This window comes from Pan paniscus, chromosome 4 (genome assembly GCF_029289425.2).
Source record: "Pan paniscus chromosome 4, NHGRI_mPanPan1-v2.0_pri, whole genome shotgun sequence".
NCBI lineage: Eukaryota > Metazoa > Chordata > Mammalia > Primates > Hominidae > Pan > Pan paniscus.
Window position 1 is genome coordinate 60,875,356 of NC_073253.2, and position 23,308 is coordinate 60,898,663.

The 23,308-nt window shown below is 36.3% G+C and overlaps 1 protein-coding gene across 1 annotated transcript in view; it reads right to left on the minus strand.

Annotated features, from left to right (window-relative positions):
• Nucleotides 1–23,308, minus strand: part of ITGA2 (integrin subunit alpha 2) — a 109,057-nt gene that overhangs the window by 32,324 nt on the left and 53,425 nt on the right. Inside the window, exons 4-14 of the mRNA XM_003827351.8 lie at nt 20,646–20,737; nt 17,264–17,378; nt 16,971–17,098; nt 14,183–14,331; nt 10,061–10,211; nt 9,600–9,765; nt 7,657–7,733; nt 5,747–5,885; nt 4,713–4,858; nt 2,830–2,973; nt 647–850 (exon numbers count right to left, since the gene is read on the minus strand). Of these exons, the coding sequence (XP_003827399.4) occupies nt 647–850; nt 2,830–2,973; nt 4,713–4,858; nt 5,747–5,885; nt 7,657–7,733; nt 9,600–9,765; nt 10,061–10,211; nt 14,183–14,331; nt 16,971–17,098; nt 17,264–17,378; nt 20,646–20,737 (1,511 nt within the window). The remainder of the gene's footprint in view (nt 1–646; nt 851–2,829; nt 2,974–4,712; nt 4,859–5,746; nt 5,886–7,656; nt 7,734–9,599; nt 9,766–10,060; nt 10,212–14,182; nt 14,332–16,970; nt 17,099–17,263; nt 17,379–20,645; nt 20,738–23,308) is intronic.

Here is a 23,308-nt window from a genome sequence, read left to right on the forward strand (position 1 = left end):
GTATTTTCTATATGGTAATTTCCCAGATTGTGTTTATTCTCTACAAATTCTAAAGATTCGTTTTTTAATCACATCTTATTATCTGATCTCTGCATCACTCTTACAGCCACATTTTCATAGAAGGGACAGCATAAATCTTTAATAAAAAATCATAAACCAGTGAAAAGATCAGTGGACTTGGAGCAAATTGATGCAAGTTCAGGTACAGGGTTAATTTCCTAGTTCTTTTCCTTCCAGTCTTACTCCAAAATTGGCTGCTCAGTGAGGCCTCATTAGTCACCCCTTCAACCACCTGATACTCCTATTGCTGAAATTTTATTTCCTATTTTAGTTTCATTTGCTTTTTAAAAAATTCCTTTATTACTATCTGGAACACTTTATCTTATCTACTTCTTTTTTTTTATTTGTCTCCTCCAATATAATATAAGGCACCCAAAGATCAGAATTGTTTCTGTCCTGTTCTTATAGCATCCCCAGACTCTAGAACAGTGCTTGGGCACACAGTAGGGGCTCACTTTATATTTGTTGAGTGAAAGAATGAAGTTACAAAATAAGGGGGATGGATTGCATGGTTTACATGACGCTTTCTATGTCTAATATGATAAGACCCACAAATACATACATCACCATTCAGCTCATGGATTACCTGGGAATACTTTGTGCGGATAGTGCCCTGATGACCATTGTAAATGTATACAGCTCCAGAATTCTGATTTTCTAGTGGTGAACCAACGATCACATCATTAAAGCCATCCATGTTGATGTCTGAAAGAGCTGCAATTGCTGAACCAAATCGAGTGTTTTCAATGCCCTCGGGGCCTTCAAGAAATTGGTGCTGACCCAAAATGCCCTTGCAAAGGGGAAACAAAAGGATGATTAAAGCAAACCTTACAACTTGTATAATTAAAATTCAGAGCAGCTGGGTGTGGTGGCTCATGCCTGTAATCCCAAAGACTCCAGAGGCTGAGGCAGAAGGACTACTTGAAGCCAGGTATTTGAGACCTGCTTGAGCAATAGTGAGACCTTGTCTCTATAAAACATTTTTGTAAAAAGTTAGCCAGGAGTGGTGGCACACACCTGTAGTCCTAGCTCTCAGGAGGCTGAAGTGGGAGGATCGCTTGAGCCCAGGAATTAGAGGCTGCAGTGAGCTATGATCACACCAGTGCACTACAGCCTGGGTGACAGAGCAAGACCCCATCTATTTAAAAAAGTGAAATAAATATGATAAAATAAAAAAGGAAATAAAATTCAGAGCAATCAATGACCAAACTAATTGTTTAATGTTAAAAATGGATAGAATTTTAAACCTGAACTATTTATGATCAGAATTATAAATAAGAATTTCAGTAAGGTCATAAATATCTGCTCATAAACCAAGGTCAAAGGAGATAATTCTCTTTACTGTAGCTGAACAGCATCCATTTCTTGGTCTCATTTTCCTCTCAATAATATGATCTTCATCTATTTCCAACCTTTTGATTTAAAATTTTTCTGGTGAAAATTACTAATATCTTGAATGAAATTAAAGCAGACACAGAACAAAATAAAACACAATATCTTAATTTAGGCTTTCTGTAAAAATTACCAAATAGTGACATAATTATAGTGGTACAGGAAGTAGAAAATGAGATTGTTAATATTTCCATTATTAAAAACACTAAATAATTCTGTGCAAAGGAAAAGACGTTTCCTTGTAAAACACAGTTTTTTTCTTAGATTTTATGATCAAGTATGGAAATATTTCATGACTTCACAAGAAAGCAATGTTTCTCAACCATGAAACTGGGTCAGTATTCTTTCTCCTCTAATATAATCTTATAAAAATTTTTACTGCGTTTTACACGGTATTAAAAGATCTGTTCCTTTTCAACAATTAATGATAATTCAGTATATCTCACAAGTAAGAAATATTTAAAGAACGGCGGATTTGTCAGTTTTTCAACAAGTAACTAGGTCCAGCCTTTGTTGATACTCAATTACACATTCTTTATATGTATAATTGCTTTAGAATTGTTTTAATTAATTACTTCTGTTAAAAGATTAATTTTTACATAAATATCAATAAATCAGGTAGTATAAAATATCACAATACTTAAACATAGTATTTACTACTTTAACATCAGCTTCTCTTTTTCTTATATACTAAGGAGCATATAATTTTCTATGTCAATCTGTGCCTTTAATTTGGTTTTCTTTTTTTATTTCATGGAGTTCACTATACTTATATACATGGATTTAGAGAGTTCAGTCCACAAATTGGAAAAATTATGCTTTGCCATGTTAACGTACGGTGTTTTTTTGTGGAAGGACTTGAAACTTCAAGAGTTGGATACATGCCTAAATGTTACACTAAGCAATGACACTTCCTGACAAACTAATGTAGGAAGCATCTGAGATCACAAGGAATTTACAAAGTGCTTGGTACAACTTGTGTTTTTCACTGTCAACTGATAACAAGAAAGCATTGCCCTGTTATTGTTGTCTTCATAGCAAAAAATTACATGTGATACTAGAGAAATACACAAATGTTTCTGTGTGTGCATATTTCAATAAACAATGTGCACTTATAATGGCTTTATTTGCATAAGAGACTATATATTCAAAGACCTCTCATGGAAAATGGCAGTACACTATACATTCAACTCTAGTTTTTCCTGTTAATGTGATTTTTAAAATCATAATGGGAACATCCTCAAAAATGATGAAATGTAAACCATACTATCTGTGCAAATTATCATTCAATAATAATAAATTTTTCTTTCCAAATGCAAGTTAAATTACCAGTACTAAAGCAAATTAAACTATTAGTTTAATTTTTTTTTTTTTTACCTTTTTTATAGTAAACAGGTAGACTCTTCCTTCCTCTTTCTTTAGGTCATTCATGTACATTGGTGCACCTACCAAGAGCACGTCTGTAATGGTGTCTTTATCCACATCAACTGAACACAGCACACTACCAAAATAGGAGCCAATCTGGAGTAATAAAACATGTTAAACTTAGAATTCCTAGGATTCATATACTTCTAATATTACACTGAACATTTACTTGCTCATTCAATACACAAAAATTGAGTGTTTACTATTTGCAAAGTGCTTGGAACATGAAGACAGAGAGCACAGTTCCTTCCCTCAGGTTCTAACACCATCTAACACCTGGTTCTTTAATCTTAGTGTGCACAAGAATCTCCAAGAAAATGCCTTTGAAATACAGATCCCTGAGACCCATTTCTAGAGATTCTGAAGTAATGTCTAGGATGTGATCCAGAACACAGCAATTTAAATTAGCATTCCAGGTGTTTCTGATGCCAGGGGGTCAAAGACATACTTACAAGGCAAACCTTCTGTAGGTATGTGAGGTTTGTCGTAGCAAAAGGCAGGAGGGGTAGAGGCAGGGAGAATAAATAATTAAGCTTCTATAGTAAAATAAATTGTAATAGAGGCAAGTCCCAAAGGCTGAGTGATCAGAAAGCAGGAGAGTCAGGAAGGCTTAGAAAGTTAAAATATCATTCAAATTGCAAAGTAAGAAGGACATGGAGTTTTCTAGGCAGAGGGAAGTGGGAAAGCACATATGATGATGTAAGTGTACATGGCATGATATGAGACAGGTAAGTAGGTGCTGGATAGATTGGGACAGGAGGACAAGGTGGAGATAAATTAAAATAAGAAAAGCTGAGACTTTGAACCTTCATCCCATTCAACAACGTTCAATGCATGCCTATGTGAACACTTTTTAAGGATTTAGAAATGACTAAGAAATGATTCCTTCCATAACACCATCACTGTTATTTTCTAAATTAAAGAAGAACTTCTTTAAAATGTTAAAAAAGAGAGAAAAGTATGTGACCATAGCTAATTTGTGGTCACGGAAGTCAAGAACTCGGGTCTTCTTACTCCAAGAAAATCCATAGGAACAGCAGGATCACACTTAATCTCAGAGAAGAGAAATATTTGTAAGTTTCTCCAGCTTAAAGAAGGAAACCACTTTTTGTTGGTTGTCAGGGATTAGTGATGCTCATTTTAAATGTGTGTCAAGCCCCTGGGTCAAAACTGTTTAGTAAGCAAACAGGAAGCAATCAGCTGGCCTTTGCTCTAGCAACAGACCCTTGCTGTAGTGGGCCATACCTGGGATTCATCATAGGGTCTAACTACCAAACTGTCACCCATCAGCTGAAAGTGACAGAGAAGATAATTGTTTTACTTTTAGAATCTTCAAAACCAACAGGACATTCTGACAGGTCCAGACGTAAAAGTTCAGTCCTTATAATGTTGTGCTGCTCCCTTCTTCTCATTATTTCCTCTCCAAATCCTTGTTCCTAGTGTGTGCTTACCTACAAAGCAGTGGTTAGGTGCCTGCCATCACAACTAAATAATATCCATGCATTATTAATCCAGGGAGTCAAAAACATGAAGGGGATGTAATCATTCAGGACAGCCTCTGAGTCCAGAAAGGACTGAGTTTTAATGACAGCTCAATCCATGGACGCTGTGTGACCTTAGAAAGCTAGCTAAATTCCCAGTAAGTTGTCAAAAGGGAGGGCTGTCTTCTTGGTATTGTTGTGATGATTTAAGGAATACACTAAGTAAACTCAGATTACAGAGCCAATCACAGAGTAGGCACTCAGGCCATGTTGTTTTCCATTTCTGTTCACCTGACTCCCCACCTGCCCAGTTGCCCCTAAAATTAATTTCACCTGCTAAACAGTGAGATTTACCTGGTCACCTCGGTGAGCCTGAATAACCGTGATATTGCCATTCTCATTCACACTATATAGCACTATCTGGCCAGTATAATTTGCCCGAGGAGCACCAGCAACAAAGTGAGTGCTTTCTCCAGTAGAAATTGCAGCCACAGAGTAACCTAAAAGGGAAGGAGCAACAGAGTGATTACCATTGAATATCTCAGCAAAATAAGGTTAAAAGAAGTGAGTAAAGGTGACCAGAGATCCTTTTGTGTTAGATGTGATGCAAAGTTTCTAGTGCTCCTGAATACATCACTGAGGACATGTCTTCCTTTTTCTAAGATGAATTGCTCCTGTCCTTTGACCTGCAGCACTTCCCTGTGTAGGTGGGACTTCTACCTATAAAACTGCCTCTAGATTCCATGCTGTCCTCATCAGCCACCTGTGAACCTGGCATTCAAAAAATATTTCTTGAACGAATTAATAAATGTATTTAAAAGGTAGTGTTGCACAGTAGAAAGAACACAGGTCTTGGAAACAGGCTGAGGTTCAAATTCTGGATTTGCCGCTTACTAGGTTGTTGAACGTTAGACAAGTTGTTAATCTTGCTATCTCTCAAAGGCAAAACATCCCTGAAAGACTTGTTGGAAAGATTTAAATGTTTATGTAGATAGACTAGCAGCTCAGGAACTGTCCCATAGTAAGTCTGCAAAATCAGTGGCTGCTTATTATAAGAACAAGAAGACTAAGAGCTCTAAAATACTATAAGACTATCACTTACTGTATTGACTTTTGGGAACTATTTCCATTTTGGAGGAACACAATCATGTTCCAGGAATTACAACCACTTGACCAGCCAGAAGAAACTAGTGAGTATAATATAGTATTCCAATAAGTAGTTATGCCTTAAGGCCCGATTGGCAAAGAGACAACATATGTATGTGTAATAAATATGATAATTAGATGACAGTTCAAGGATTTTGCTGAACTCACCCTGAGATTCAACAAAGAGCTGGTTTAAAGCAAGGGAACTTAAGTTTGCTGAGCCAATTATTACCATGCCTTACCTAAATATGAACTGTGATTTCTGTCCTGCAGAATTTGGTCAAAGGCTTGTTTAGGAAAGATCAAATGGCCATGAGATGTCTTCTGGACAATGGTCCCACTCCAGCCAAAAGCTCCCACTGCACCCAGCATCAGAATATCCTAAAATAATTGAAAAATGAAGATCATTGAAACAAATCACCTTTAAAACATAAGAATGCAGGGTAGGCAAAACATTGAAATAAATTGTTTAGATTTATTAAAAATGATGAAATATATATGAACATATATTGACATATCTTAGAATTGTCTCGATATATTTGTGCTAGAGAACAAGCCTTCCCATTGGCTGTGTTATTTTGGACTTTATTTAGTATGACATGTTATACAGACAAACCTTTGTAATAACCTGTAGTACAGGATAGGTACATAGCCATCTTCAAATTTCCCTTTCAAAGGCATATATTTGCCAATGGTAAACCCTTATGAACTTTACAAAGGAGTCAGAAGTGAGTCTCTCACTCCACATATTTATAAGGAAAGCTCACAGCCGGATATGAGACATGCTTGAGAAATAGAAGTACTGACACGGGAGAGACGGAGATACTTCTGCTATCCCAGACACGGCTCGGGAGGCCCTCTTCTGACCTGTTCTACTTTCAGCTTTCTTCCTCTCTCTTCCTGACCCCTTCTCAAATGTTCCAGTATATTCTTATATTCCATCTATTTGATAATAGCACAGCTACAAGAGGCAACTTTAGCTGTGACATTCAATCTATTGGAAGGAAAATAACCATTTGTCAGCCCTGTGGGGAGGGCAAAGGAAGATGCCTACTCTGGATTGACTTGAAACCCAATCTAAACACTCAATGCTATAAATCATCAAACGAGGCAGATTTGGTGAGGATGAGATACACTATTTTTAATTTTTTGTTCTTCTATCTTAGAGCATACCAAAGATAAGATGTTGGACTAAAAAATACAAGCCATGAAAAATAGCAAGTAAGGAAAAGATGTGTTCTACTTTGAGGATAAGAGACCATGAAGTTATGTGAATGACTGTAGTAAATTGAGGGACTCTGGATTTGGGGTACATGAAAGGACTTCAGTGTATGTACAAAAACCTCATGGGATTGTGTGCAAAATTCTCCGTGCATAGATTCATTTACATTTTTTCTGAGGGAAAGATCCATAACTTCTATGAGCATCTCTAAGGATTGATGATCCAGAAAAAGTCAGTTCCTTTGATTCTAGACAGAAAACAAGCTGTTCTTGGTCCTCTGACCTGCCGATCAAATCCTGGGACTTCCTACTGTTCCTTAAATAATTCCCAGGATCTCTTTCTTTTTTTTTCCCCTCCTTTCACTATCTCTTTCACCTCCTGACTCAAATTAGAATCAGGGGCCCAGGAGGTGGATGTTTCTGAGAGATAGAAATAGACTTCCCCGAGCTGAAAAGACAGTGTTGTACTCCAATTCCATCTCACGTTTTCCCTACCTCCTTATTTTTTCAACTCTTTTCTGTCTGCTCTTAGAAAAAGATACTATGACAACTCAGAATTCGACCATGACGGTGATGACAAGAGTACGTGTTTTTAACAAACATTTCCAGTAGTTAATTGATTCAAAGAAAATTCCTGCAGGAATAATACCTTAAGTTAATATACAGTCTGTGCCCTGGAGTACTCAAAGACTTTCTGGTATACTATCAGTTTTCCCCCATATAAGATCCCTGTGAAACAGGGAAGGGAAGACATTATTAACCTTCAAATTTTAGAGGTAAATCAGCAGCACAAAGAAACTAAATGACCGTGACTAGGAATCAGAAGGGCTGATCCCTAGATGGCTGTCTTCCCATTTTATGTATAAGGCTACTGTGTCTGGAAGTGTTATGCCAAATGACAACATGGCTTGAAGCTGTCTGATATACACACATTTTGAGAAGAGTAATCTGCACTGAATCCCACTTGTGACATTTCCATCTGAAAGTTGTCTCCTCCTTGAACAGTACCTGGAACATTCAATTTTAAAAATTTTATTACTGTCAGTAATTTTAAATCAAGTTTTCAAACACAAGCAGGCACGTATGTACACACATGCCTACAAACACAAACACAAACACACACTGTTCCAATACTCACCCAAAAATACAAAGCTTGCGTATTCTGGGAAGAAGAAATTACTAAGAAAGTGTTCTAGCAGGTTATAGAAATAACAACACTTCCAAGGTAGTGTTCAAAGTTGGCATTAATCTTAATTGAACATTAATGTATTTAGCAGAATATGTATGACGTTCTTGATACCAAAGGACACTCAACAAAGGGTATAAGGTAAGGTGAAAACTGAGATGATAATTTTTTAAAAACTTGATCATTACTAGCTAAGAAACGAACTGAATTTTTAGCTTTGAAATATGGGTACTGATAATGTACACATATCTCAGATGCAGTTGGAAGGGCTGGGCAATTGATCTGTAGTGAAGACTGCTGGGAGATAACTGAGTTAGCTATTAGGAATCAGAATTCAAGACTGAGTAGGAATTTTACCAATTGGGAAGTTTGTTCTGGTTCTGTATATGTGCTTGCCTGTGTCACTAACACTGTAAGATGCAATTGGTACTTATTTTCCATACAGTGTGATCAAAATGGCTACGTTTCACTAATCTTCACAAAAGGAAGCTAAATTACTGGACTCACACTTTAATATAGAAAAGAAGACAAACTGTACTGTACAACATAGTCTTATTTAGAAGATAAAATAATTTACACAGGATGAGTAGAGATACTTTTTAATAAAATAGAATAATGCTCCCCAAAGTCCATAATAGCAAATAATGCTCAAAATCATTTCTAGCTAGCTTGTAGATTGCAATTGTTCTCATTCATTCCACTACAAACAAATACAATTATCAGTGTGGATAGCCTAGTGATTTTGTGTTATCTCAGGGTATGCTGGATTTAAATGGTTATTTAAACAACTTTGAAGCACCATGGGATACTGAAGAAGCAATAACGCTTTTTGGGTAATTCCAGTGGATAATCAAATCAAGATTTGAGTATATGAATGAATAATTTATGCAATTCCTTTAGCCCCACACTCTAAGGCTGTACCTGATACATAGGTTTCCAATAACATACGGTCTTTATTGCAAAGAGTTATTTGGGTTAACCATCAAGAACTAGGATTTGGGTCATGTGTGTTTTTTTTTCTTTTAACCAACTGTGAAGTGTGTGCTAGTCCCCCACACAGTGAGCTCCTGAACACGTGATCTTTCTGCACTAACTAGATTTTCCAAGGCCACCTACGTAAATTATTTTAGGTCCTATAAATAAAATGCTTCCTCAAAAACTGAACTATTAAAAATCTTTGCTGTATTTTTCTAATTTTAAAAATATATATGCTTACTGTAAACAAATTCAAGAATTTTAGAACTTACATAACACAGTGTAAAAAGGTAAAACTATTTATGATTCTAATAGATAGATATTAATACATTGTCCCCCAAAAGTCATAATAATTTATCATCCTATCAACAGTGTATGAGCTTCTTTGCTTCCTGATAATCTCTCCAGGATTAAACATTATTATTCTGTGTCATCTTTTAGGCAAAACATATTGTCGGTTTAATTTATATTTTTAAATACTTACTGAAAGTATTTAGAAATATACTTTGGGAATATTTTCTTATGTTTATCAGTCATTTGTATTTTATCATTTATAAACTATTTATTCATGATTTTCATCCATTTTTCTTACTGATTGTAGTAGCTCTTTTTATACATGGTATACAAGTTAACATTAGTAAAGCAAATATGTGATAATAAACAATTATTTAAACATTTTGAAGAAAATTCTGGAAAGGAGGTTATTTTTTTACCTTCAATGCTGAAAATTTGTTCTCCTAATGTCCCAGCCTTTTCTAGTAGAGCTGCTTCATCAGACACATTGAAAAAGTATCTTTCTGTTGGAATACTAGCGATTGCTTTTATTTCTTTTATTAAATTTTTAGTATCAAGGGCGTTTCTGTTTAAGTACCCAAGAACCTTGAAAATAGAGGAAGAGAATGTACAGTCATTACTGCTGTACATTTTCCCTATGAGTACATTCTAGTCTATTTTGAACACAATATTCCCTCTGGAAAAGTAAATCAAGCAACATTTCCATAACCCTTTATTTAGTAGACAGGATTGAAAATCATCAAGAAGCAGAGATAGAGTAAGAACTTTCTTTTATATTCAACTATGAACAGCCAATGGGAAAGTGCAGCCTTGAGAAGTGATGCTATAAAGAAAGATTTACCCAATAGCGGCAAGACAAGTGAAAAGAAAAGCCACTTACTGCTATGCCAAACCTCAGTATATTGTCATGGTTGCATTGATCAATCACAGCTTTCAACATTGAACCATCATGTGATTCACCGTCAGTTACAACTACCATTACTTTTGTAGCACTTCGTCGCCCACCAGAAACTGCTGAATAAGCATATTTTCTGTGGCAGATAAAATTAAATAAAGACTTGCTATCAAAATATGAAGTTAATATGAGAACCTCTGGTTTAAAATAGAAACATGAAACTAGCTTCTTTAAACACAATCTATTGTAACTCCATATTAACTCTGGAGACATATTTAATGTTCCATTTGTAGCTTGTAGAGAAACATATACAAATGGAAGTCTTGCTTGACATTAAAAACAATGTCGTGTGTGTCAGGGCATATGTGTGTATATGTGTGCATGTATTTATCCCAGTATTCCTTAGAATTCTTTTCTTCTAAGAAAGTTGAATTAATCAGTACGAATCAATAAAGCAAAGATATTTCTGTTATAAATTTCATGCATTAGTCTTGTGTTTACTTTTTCAATACTTATTTTTTTAAAAGTAATAGATATCCACAGTTAAAAAAAATCAAAGTATTTGGAAAGGTATAAACCAAATGTGACACTAAACCCCTCTCCACAGGTAAGCACCATTATCAGTTTCTTGCATTTCCTTCTAGAAAATGTTTTATTTAGATGTAATATAGGTACAGGCATAGTCTACCCCTTAAACTTTTACTCAAATGAGGGCATATTCTTTTTTAAAAAATGTTTTATTTCCATAGGTTTTTGGGGAACAGGTGGTATTTGGTCACATAAATAAGTTCTTTAGTGGTGGTTTGTGAGATTTGCACCCATCACCTGAGCAGAATACACTGAATCCAATTTGTAGTCTTTTATCCCTCACCCGCTTCCCACCATTTCCCCCTGAGTCCCCAGAGTCCACTGTATCATTCTTATGCATTTGCATCAAATGAGGGCATATTCTAAACAGTTGTTTTTCACTTTGATGGAGACCTTTCCATATCAGCACATGTGTATATATGAAGGTCTCATTCTTTTTTTAAATGTCTGCATAATATTTTATTTGGAGGACCATATGAAGGAAGACTGGTTTATTTAACCGGTTCCCCATTATTGGATGTTTAGGCCATTTTGAGTTTTACAAGTAAGGCTATAATAAATATCCCTGTGTATATATCTTGGCATACTTTTTCAAATGGGATAAAATCTTAGCAGTAAAATTATTGGGACACAGGATACACACATTTCAAATTTTAATAGATAGTATCAAATAAAGAAAAAAAATCAGAGCATTCTATGTCTTGAATACTTTAAGAAGGCAGTTGGGAAAGTTAAATCTTTGATTTTAGGATATTTATAAGATATTATATGATGTTTAAATGAATTTATATGAAGTAAATGAAATGAGAAGACCTTAGATTAAAACAGTAGGAAATGGGGCAATCTGTCATAATTTGTTAATATTCATCAGAGATTCAGACAAATTGAGCTCATGGATCACTTGGTGCAAATTAACAAAGGCCACAGAATCTTAAACATACGAGTTTCAGTTTATTATAAAACTGAGCATATCATTTTATTTCCTAAAATCTTTTTTGTATTCTATAATGTAGACTATAGAAACATAGAAAATATTTTGCATTTTTCAGCCAAATTTGAATTACACTATCCACAACAGATCCTTTCTAAGTGTCACATTCTCTTTATGATACACTGTAAATTTCATGTATGATTCTAAGGTTTTTGAGGACAGAAACTGTGTCTCATTTAGTTTTAATTACCCGCAGTGCTTAAAACAATAAACTGCAACTGTAGGCATTGAATGAAAGGAGGTGAATGAAAACATGGCAACATTTACTGAAATAATTTCAGATTATCTTCAATGTTTTAAAGAAAGAGATGAGAGACAGAGAGAGAGAGAGGCAATTACATTCTAGGAGGGATGAGTAAAATGCTGGGTGATTCTCCTAGCACTGGGCAGACTAAAACCTGTTAGCTTGGGAAATAGTGGGAAGAGGGAGATAGACAATGGCCCAAGGGAGTAAACCAAAGTTTTGAAAGATGATGAAAGCCAGGCAAGTCCTTCCTCAATGGACAGTGGCCATTGTCCTGGAGAACAAAGCTCGCCAGGACCCCAGGCTCCTTCCAGGGAAAAATGCTACTCCCACCTTCCCTGCTGAAAACCGGGCCGTTGCAGTTTCTAACTCCAGGAAAGCCTTTTTTCATCTCAACTTCTTTGTCCTTTTAGTCCAGTTTGCTGTGTCCAGAAAGGGCGCTTCACCTAATGGCAGCTGACCTACTGACTGGCCAGCAGCTTATGAGATGGCCTGACCCAAAAAACCTTTATTGTCCCTGAATAGAGACAGTAATGATGAACCAAACCAATCATATCTTCTCTTGTGGGGAATCTGCTTTTGAGACATTTGGGATTGGCACCAGTTGATGGAAGCAGCAACTGAAATACACACACAGAAAAAGAAGACAGATAAAATGGGAAATGCATAAATAGAAATAACAGGATGTGGCCACTGACCAGATGTGTGACATAAGGAAGAGTGGAAAGAATAAAGGAAACCAAATTTTTAGTTCGACTGACTGGGCAAGAGACAGTGGCATGAATCAAAATGGCAAGTTCATGAGGAGTGGTGGGGAAAAGAATAAGGCCAGTGTGGGACAGATTGAATTTGGTAAGTGAGCCAGCACTCCAAATAAAAATATTCATCATCAGCTAGATGCCAGTGTGAGTTTTGGGAGAGAGTGTAGGGCTGACAACATAGCAATGAGATAACCCAACAGTGCTGCTGCTGATGCCATGACAGTGGATAGAATCCCTACAGGAGAAGAGCAGTAAAGAAGAGAGGGCTCTGTTTAGTGAAGAAAAAATAGGAAAAGGAGCTAGTGAAAAGGCAAAAGAATTTGGCAGGAGTTCGAGAAGCTTGTGGTGTCATGGCAACTTGGTTAGGAATAGCAGCGTATGTTCATCATTATCAAATGTTCAGAGGAGCCAGAAAGGATGAGGTTTGAGGTGGGACCACAGGGTTGGGGGACGAAGAGGGTCATGCTTATCTAGTGGCAGAACTGTAAGTTTCAAGGAAGTAGAGGGAGGGAATAGAGTTGCTTTTTTCAAAAAGAATTATGGTGGTGAAAAGAAGGAATGCACAAGACAAAGAGAGAAAATAGGTTTAAGGGAAGGCAAGCTTGTTGTTCTCATTAATTTGTTTAACAACCGGAGTGTGTTTAGCATTTTTGTGAAGGTATCTTGTTTGCAGGGACATGGATGGAGCTGGAAACCATCATTCTCAGCAAACTTACATAGGAACAGAAAACCAAACACTGCATGTTCTCACTCATAAGTGGGAGCTGAACAATGAGAGCACATTGAACAATGAGGACACAGGGAGGGGAACATCACAAACTGGGGCCTGTCAAGGGGTGGGGGACTAGGAGAGGGATAGCATTAGGAGAAGTACCTAATGTAGATATGGGTTGATGGGTGCAGCAAATCACCATGGCATGTGTATACTATGTAATGAACCTGCACGTTCTGCACATGTATCCCAGAACTTAAAGTATAATAAAAATAAAATAAAAAATAGAGTGAAGAGAAAGGTCAGTGGATCTGAGAAAATAGAGAAATTGAGATCAGAATCAAGAGAGTCCTGTATAGCTATAATTTCACATTTCCCACTGATTGTAATAAGCATAATAAACTTAAACTCGTATGTTTAAGATTCTGTGGTCTTTGTTAATTTGCACCAAGTGATCCATGAGCTCAATTTGTCTGAATCTCTGATGAATATTAACAAATTATGACAGATTGCCCCATTTCCTACTGTTTTAATCTAAGGTCTTCTCATTTCATTTACTTCACATAAATTCATTTAAATATCATGTAATATCTTATAAATATCCTAAAATCAAAGATTTAACTTTCCCAGCTGCCTTCTCAAAGTATTCAAGACATAGAATGCTCTGATGTTTTTTTCTTTATTAGTTCTGATTTAAATTAGGTACCAGGTATATTATTTTTCTTTGTCTTTTCCTTACTTTTTCATATTTATTACATAAATATAATGTTTTATATTATGAAAACATTGGCCTATTAGCACCAAAACTTACCTTGCATATTGAATTGCTCCGAATGTGTTTGTGAGGTCCCCACCATATTGGGATGTCTGGGAGGTTGCTACAATCATTTCTTCTTTGGTTTTATATGTGTTCAAGTTAAACACAACTCTTGGATTATTGGCATACTGAATTAACCCCACCTTCAAAAGAGGAGACATTTATTAATGGGCTGTCATTACATTAAAAATAATTTCTACTTAACCAATAAAATAAAAATCAAAAGTACATTTAGACATGGGCCGGTAGCTTTAAGGCATCACTTCCAACTTTGTTCTTGATAGTTCCTTTTCTTTCAATGGAATGATTTCTTCTCTGTTAGAGGCCATCAGTGTACAACAGCAGTACTATTGCCAAGAAAGATGATGTGCTACAGTGTATGATTTGATTCCCAAGAGTAATATTTGTAGTTTTTAATACTGCCATATAATATTTTAATATGGATGACTATTAGAACACTGTTTTTAACAGGAAGATTAAACTTGATATAAATAAACTTTCTAATGACCAATGGACAGAAGCTCGTGAACAACTATAAGCAATCACAGATGAAGAGTAACATCTCATCAAAGGATGGTAACTGTGTAATAAATAATTAGAATTGAATACAACAAAAACCAGTGTGCTCCTAATCAGGGTAGTCAATTGAGGTCTATTTATTGTGCTGAATTTCCTCTATTATGGGCTTCAACAACACTGGAAAGAAGATGCTATATGTGCATATGGGGCAGGGAGTTTCTGGCTTTCAGAGAAAATGCCACTGGAGAGCATCTTATTTGAGAGAATTTCTGAACAAGATGTTTGGGAGCATTCCCTAATCCTAGAGATCAATAAGGTCACACACCCTTCTGTTAATGTCCTTGTTTGCAGGCATTGAGATCATCCTCTAAGCCTAGGAGATGGGCTTTCCAGAACAGGAGTGGCAGTGAGGGATCTCTGAATGGCAATAAGAGGCTCTCTGAAATACAGGTCAGTATGTAAGGAGGTGGAAGCGGCGAGGACTGGATTTCTGAGTTCCATCTGCTGTGTTTTGCCAAGGGAGCAGTGAGCTAGGCACTGGGAAGATAGTGAGAAATATAATATTCCTGGACCCCTTTCTCTAGGGATGTAAGACTTGAGAGGGAGGAAAGAATCAAAAATAACTGAGAATTTCAAAGTCTAATATGAGAGGAAGATGGCAGTAATCCCATGACAGAGCCCCAGGACTTCTGTGTGAAAAAGAAGAAAAAAGATTTAAAGAAATGTGGTAGGTTAGAACTTACAGGAAGGTCAAATTTAGGCTGTAAGAAAAGAGATTGAGTTAAACCACTTCTAGAGAGGAATCAGATACACTATGGTAGGAAGACACAAAAGAGGAAGACTGTGAATTCTATATAGGAGACTTAAATAAAATTAGTCACGTTATGAGGGTAACTCATTTAGAAACAGAGGAAATAAGCAGATACATATGAAAACTTATAAGGGGCTTTAAGAGTGGTGCTTTCTGGAAACCAGTGCTATATGCAGTTTTATTTAGCAGAATGTCCTGGAAAATGCCCACAGGGAAATTTCCAAAGCTTCTGTGGGTATTGAGATACTCTTGGTAATGAAAAGCAATTTCAATGGGAGAAACATATAACAACATGTTATAATAGTGAACAGGAAAGCAGAGAAGCAAATTTCAATAAAGATAGCTGGAAAGCATTTAGGGAAAAATATGTCAACAATTTGTATTAGATGTTGGACATTAGAGTATAAGATGCAATCCATGAGCATACACTGGTAACAGTGAACTGGTCCGGGTTGACACTGGTTCAGTATACTGCTACAACCAGAATGGCTCAGGAAATGGCAGATTCAATCAGAAAGGAAAAAAAAATCCAAAACCAGAAACTGAACTTTAAAATAATACTATTGAGCTTTAGGTGCCTACCTCAAGAAGATGTAAAAGCAAATTAAAGACTTCTTAAAATATAAAGAACTATATAAAATTATTGAAAGGACCTTTTCTGTAGGCAAAAGGGCAAGCTAAACTGGAATATGATAAATAACTATAAAATATTATCATAAATGGTAGAACTATGCTTAGTGACTTATTTATACAAATTTCAGAATTCAATAATTGTTTTACCAGCAAGGAATAAACAAAAGAAATTAATTATTGGTCCAAATGGACATAAAAATACATATTGAATTTTAAAATGTAACTCATGGGTTAGAAGGGAAAGACAGGAAACTAAAGGAAGATTAAAATGTTATATCCTGGCCGGGCATGGTGGCTCATGCCTGTAATCCCAGCACTTTGGGAGGCTGAGGCAGGTGGATCACCTGAGGTCAGGAGTTCAAGGCCAGCCTGGCCAACATGGTGAAATCCTGTTTCTACTAAAAATACAAAAATTAGCTGGGTGTGGTGGCAGGAGCCTGTAATCCCAGCCACTCGGGAGGCTGAGGCAAAAGAATCGCTTGAACCCAGGAGGCAGAGGTTGCAGTGAGCCTAAATCGCGCCATTGCACTCCAGCCTAGGTGACAAGAGCAAGACTTGGTCTTAAAAAAAAAAAAAAGTTATATCCCATACCTTTAATGCTTGTGTCAGAAATAGAACTCTAAGGTCAAAAGACCAGCATTGGGCAAAGCCATAGGTAGAATAACCCAATGCAGTAAAAGTTTCAATTAACTTTAAAAACTACCATCAAATGCATTTAAAATGGGGATTTGGCAAATACAAAAATTAAGACTTCATAGCTAACAATATTTTTTTCAGAAAAAAAGCCATAAGTTAGTTATGCATTTCTGCTAGCCATACCTGTGTCTTTGTGGGGCCTATATCCAGGCCTTGTACAAATTTTTCCAAAAAATTCTTTACTGCATCCCAAGGATAAATACTATTTGATTCATCACACACAACCACAACATCTATGAGGGAAGGGCAGGCTACACAGGAAAAGAGGAAAGAAGCAGATTTCCACAGGTAAGTCATATTTCACAGCCATATAAAAATGAGACTTAAGGAGGGTTTGGGTGCCACTAGTTGATAATCTTTTCCCCCTCCTTTAACTGTAAGGCATTGCTCAGACCATCTGCACATTAATAACTTACGCTGAGTTGCAGGTGAGAAGCTGGCTGAGAGCTGAAAATCAGGACTGATGTCAGAACACACACCCGTTGTGTAATACTGATTCCCACATTGCTGTGCCCACAAAGGACCACATGTCTTCAAAGAAATGAGAAAACAATCAATGGAAACACATGAAAAATGCAAACCTTCCACCTCTCCATTATGGAGCTCATAAATCATCTCTACTCTTTTCTAAGATACTAATAATTGTCAACTCAAAACCAATGAGTCAGTAATGCCTTTGGGGAAAGCAGAAGTGATGGAGAAGGTGGCAGGTGCTCTGTGCCCAGTGGCAAGCCTTGCGGGAGGAGGAGTGCTGAGACTGTTGGGAGCAGGTGTCAGTGAAGGGAGGAGCCTATGAGGTCTCCCAACAAGCTAGATAAAACAGATGCTTTCCTTCCAGAGAACACCAAGGAGGAGAATGCATGCAGGTTCACTTTTTGTCTCTCATTTACCTGGGCCTCAGGTGATTCATCTGTAAAATGAGGATAACCACACATTCTATCTTTTAAGATTGTTGTAAAGATGAAATGGGTCTATAGATATAAAACACTAAGAACAATGCCAGGTAAATAGCAAATGCCATATAATATTGTTAGCTAGCATCATTATCATTGTTCTTGCTGAACATTAGTTTTCTGCAGTTCCTTCCATTCATACTGCTCAGCAGAAACCATAAACCTAATGGCAGTAACGCTTGAAGAGGGCTTGGGGTCAGGTATAGACATCATGGTGAATGAAGAACCCATGCCTATGTACAGACCACTATGTTTTCTGCCTGCCCACTGGTATGAAATAGGTTGTGTTGCCAGATTCCCTAATTTATAAAAGAGAGTCGAGAGGGCAAATGTTGTGTGAAAATTCAGTTCAAAATTACTCCATATGCTAAGCAAACACAAATGAGGTTCACTGACTACCAGTTTTTAACTTTGCCCACTTCCCAATTAACTGCAGTCACTAACGCTGAATGGCACTTGTCTTCTTGCTCACATTATACCTGCTCCAATCCTTAATATCTCCATTAATGCAATCCCAATTCTCTCCTTTTCAGGAGTCCTTGAATGCCAAAAACTCCTGATTAAATCATGATTAAATGACACAGGAAACATTAGATTAAATAACTTTAAAATTGATAGATGAAAAAGGAGACAAGTGCAAAAGAGAAATCTAATTAAGATCCTAAAAAATGCCTACAGAATTTAACGTTATGTAAAGTTGTGAATCAGTTATAAAACTGAACAGAAGAGTATGGGCTTGCAAGAAGTAATTGGAAAAATAAAAGAAAACTTATTTGACCCAGTTTAACTGTCAAAGGGGAAGCAGCTTTGGCCACATTTCATGTGCAATGAACAAGGCATAGTTTTCTCCCTATAAAACTGATTTATTTTGCCAATTAATTAGAAGAAAGTCATTATTAATGTCTTTGGTTAGTTTACCAAATAACAGATACCAATTATTGGTTTCTATATCCCCATTCCTAAGCTTTTTTAAAAATCACTTTGAAAAAGAACTCATGAAGTATTCAAAAATTTTTTTTTGTTTTAAAAGCAATGGAAAACAGCATTAAGAAGTTGAAATTAAAATATGCCAATTGTAAGTGCCAGAACTACATTCCTACTTTAAGCCCAGAACTTAAGAAGTTTCAAAAAAATGTGATGATTGTCAGTCTTTTCCACATAATTCTTAAGAGTATCTTATGATTTTGACCTTCTAAGTATGTAAAGGAAACTTTGGGTTTTTTCTTTTTTTTTCTCCTCCTCTCTCTCTTTCTGCCTCTCTGCTTGCTACCCGGACTGCTAATTAATCTCTCAAATTCTCTTGCTTTTTACCTTTCATTTTTTACTTTATCTGGAGTTATAGATTAAAAATTTTGAGGCACATTCTGTAATCTCTAAATATCAGTATGTTCTTTTTTTAAATTTTTGCAACCTTAAAATCAAAAAACAAAAAGATTAAAGCAACCTTATTGTAAAGACCTTGGAATATCATAAACCATAAAGATCCATTGCAATATTCATTTATGCACTGATGTTAACACATATCACAAGCAATATCTAATTCACTTACTGGCAGCACAGTCATCAGAATAATAATATCCATTAGTAAAAATAGAATGACATTGTTGAAAATTGATTACATTTTTAGAATAATACAGTTATAAAACATAGGATTTTTAAGGAAGCGTGCCAATGGTTCAGATAAAACTAATGTAAAGTTGAATTACGCTGTCTAAGACTTTTTTTTCTTTTTTTTTTTTTTTTGAGACAGAGTCTCACTCTGTCGCTTAGGCTGGAGTGCAGTGGCACGATCTCGGCTCAGTGCATGCAACTTTTGCCTCCTGGGTTCCAGTGATTCTCCTGCCTCAGCCTCCTGAGTAGCTGGGATTACAGGTGTGTGCCACCACTCCTGGCTGATTTTTGCATTTTTAGGAGAGACGGGGTTTCACCATGTTGGCCAGGCTGGTCTCGAAATCCTGACCACATGTGATCCACCTGCCTCAGCCTCCCACAGTGCTGGGATTACAGCCATGAGCCACCACGCCCGACCTCTCTAAGACAATTTTAACAGGGTTATACATACATACACATACCTATATGAGTCAATGGAAATTTCAAATAAGATTGTGTTTTTGTCTTCAAACTTTTTTTTTGGTGTGTGATGTTTTTCCCTTTTTTTATATAGTCAAATCCTTTCAACAATTTCCTATATTATTTTTTCTATTAGCTCTAAACTCAGAAATTTTTCCATCCTTCAGAAAATTTCCATTTTTTTCTAGTTTTTTTATATTAACTTTCAATTCACTTGACAGTGTATTTGGATATGTAAATATTAATCAATTAATTGTTCCAAAAGCACTTGTTAAATAAGGCATTCTATTTCACTGATTAGTGATGTCTTTTTACCCTTTTTGTAACTAAATGAAAGTGAGCACTGACATGAGAGACTGCTCCATGCCTCAGATAACACCAGATTACTCAACAATTACAGGAAATGATTAAAAACCAAAAATACTTTTTAGCTTTGAAACTATCTTGAATGATCCTACAGGAAGTAGAAATGAGATTTGGGATTCTGCTGTTACCAACAAATACTCAGCACACTTTCCAAGGGCAAAGAATCAGGGTTCTTTTTGTTCCCTTTTCTTCAAAACATTCAGTAGCAGTGGTTTTGCTGAATATCCTAAAAAGTCTACACATCAACATTATTTTGAATATTCAACATTGGATAGCCAAATAAATAGCATAATTTATCAAAAAGCAAGTTCTAAACATCTAAATCCTCAGATTGGGAGGGATGGTGAGAAGATACTACTGTCTACGTACTTTCTTGAGAGGAATAATGATTTGTAAAGTGAACACTCACGAGAAACCCTCCAGTTCCCATGTTCCTGGTGAGGGTCAAGCCGAGGCTCATGTTGGTTTTCATCTCAGTAACATTTGGAATGCTTGTTGAAGCTTTCAAAGGGAAAACAATTTTTAAAAGTGATTAAAAATTCCTCGTTTACTTAAAGATATTAAAAGAAAACAGGCACACCCATGTTTGCATGTAGCATTGAATTTAGTGTCATCAATATAGGTACTTGAGTTATATAATGAAGTGTGGGGGAACGCGATGCTTTCAGTGATCTGGTAACTCACATTAATGTGTGAGGCTGCAGAGCATAAGACAGTAAGGAGTGGGCTCTGGAGAGGGTATGACTTATAGATGTTTAATTATGATTTTTTTTTACGATATTCTAGCAAAACAAAACACATTTGAGGACATCATTTTTGCCTCTCTTTTGAAAGTCACGGTAGCTCTATCTAATGCCTTTTTTTTTTTTCTGGGTCAGTAAAAATATCCTTGAAGTGTTATCAAAGAATGCCCTATGATAGAATCTGGCTCAAAGCAATAGTGGGTGAATGTTAAAAGGAAATTAGACAAGTCATATAATATACTAAATAAATCTCTCCACCTCCTGTCTTCCACTGACCTAGGGCATCAACCACTGTATCCGTTCTTGAGTTATTGAACATTGCAATTCTCTTTAGTAATACCATCATTCAGTCATGTTTCTCATCTCTGCCAAGCTATCATTGCCTCTGTCACTTATTCTTAATTGGATTCCTTCCCTTATTTCCCAGGGTGACTGTTGTAAAAGTTCACCCTTCTTTTTTTTTTTTTTTTTTTTTTTTTTTTGAGACAGAGTCTCACTCTGTCATCCAGGCTGGAGTGCAGTGGAGCGATCTTGGCTCACTGCAACCTCCACCTCCCGGGTTCTAGCAATTCTCCTGCCTCAGCCTCCCAAGTAGCTGGGAATACAGGCGCACGCCACCACACCTGGATAATTTTTTGTATTTTAGTAGAGATGGGGTTTCACCATGTTGCCCGAGTTGGTCTTGAACTCCTGAGCTCAGGCTATCCACCCACCTCGGCCTCCCAAAGTGCTAGGATTACAGGCGTGAGACACCATGCCCAGTCAAGTTCACCCCTTCTTTCCAAGCCTCCAACCTCAACTCAGATCCCATCACTCAGTGAATAACGACTACTGCAGAGAAGATGAATCAGACTTCCAGGGTAATCTCAGTTTCTCTAATCATTGTGTAAAGATCATTCTTAGAACTCCTAATTTTTCTCTCCTTCCTTTGTGTCTTAGAGAAGGAAGAACTCTTTTTAAGACTCTATTTCTCAGGTACAAATGACATTAATTTTAATCAGTTAACTCTATCCTGGACAAATCATCCCTTTTTACTGCTGCCTCCATGTTCCCTACAAAAAGTATCATCTCTTGTTTACTAGAAAAATCTTCTCACACTGCTATCCCATAGAATTGTTTTTCCCAGCTCCCCCTTCACTGCTGAACTTCTGGAAATGGAGGTCAACTTTCACTCCTTGTACATTCACTACTGACACACTCCTAAATTCTTTGTTATCTATTTTCTCCCCATAACACTGGTGGATTTATCCTCTAGGTGAGTAAGTTACACAAAATATGATCTGTTAGAGTGAAGACAGAAAATAATAGAACTTCTATGGGCATGTTGTTATTCTTTAAAATTTATTTTTATGTGAAGGTATTATTGAGAAGATAGGCCAGTACATGTATATAGCTTTAAAAATAATAAAAATATATACATTAAGAATGAGTGTTCAGAAGTTAAGGGTGATATGAAATGTTAGGGGTGATATACTAAAATTTTTGGACTATATAATAAAGCTTTGAACACTCACTCCAAATGTATATATTTGTGTTATTAGAAATATATATATATATATACTGAGTGTTCAAAAAATTTGGAGATCACTGATCTAGATCACCCACAACCTGCTTAAATAAGCTGAAGACATTTACTCAGTCCTCATCCCCTTCAACTTCTGTAGCATTTGACACTACTGATATTCCTTCTACTTCACTGAAAATATGTTTATTGAGCCCTATTATGTGCCATAAATTATTCTAGATATTAGGTCTACAGAGATATGCAAGAAACACCACTGCCCTTGTTTCCAAGTCTTAATCACTATTTTTGAAACTCTTCTTTCCCTTGATTTTCACAACACTCTTTTCTAATTCATGCCTCAATTCTTCAGAAGAACTCCGTGATTCCTCAGGGCTGTTTTTTTAGGCTGCTGCTGCTGCTGATGTAATGATGATCAAATTGAGTGACTTTTTACTTGTATCAGCATATTACATGGAAATGTCACTCATTTAGCTGTCTACCCTTGAACCTTTAGTAAATTTTTGGCATTAATAGGAGGCATCTGAGATGTGGATAATTAAAACAGCAAATAATTCCAAATTGTGGATTTGTTTTATTAGAATGCCATCATTTAGACATAACAAGAAACACAGAGTGTTTTTGGTGCCTCCAAACTCAGCCCTTGTACTGATGTTTCCAAACTTAATGGTTTATTTTGCAAAGAGGAGAGAAAAAGAAATATGGATAGCCTCGGATTCAAGGATAGCCTTGATTCTGCAAGTAATCATCAAAATTATTCTAAATGTTGATGGAAACCAGTCCATGGTCTGTAGGTAAATGGTCCAG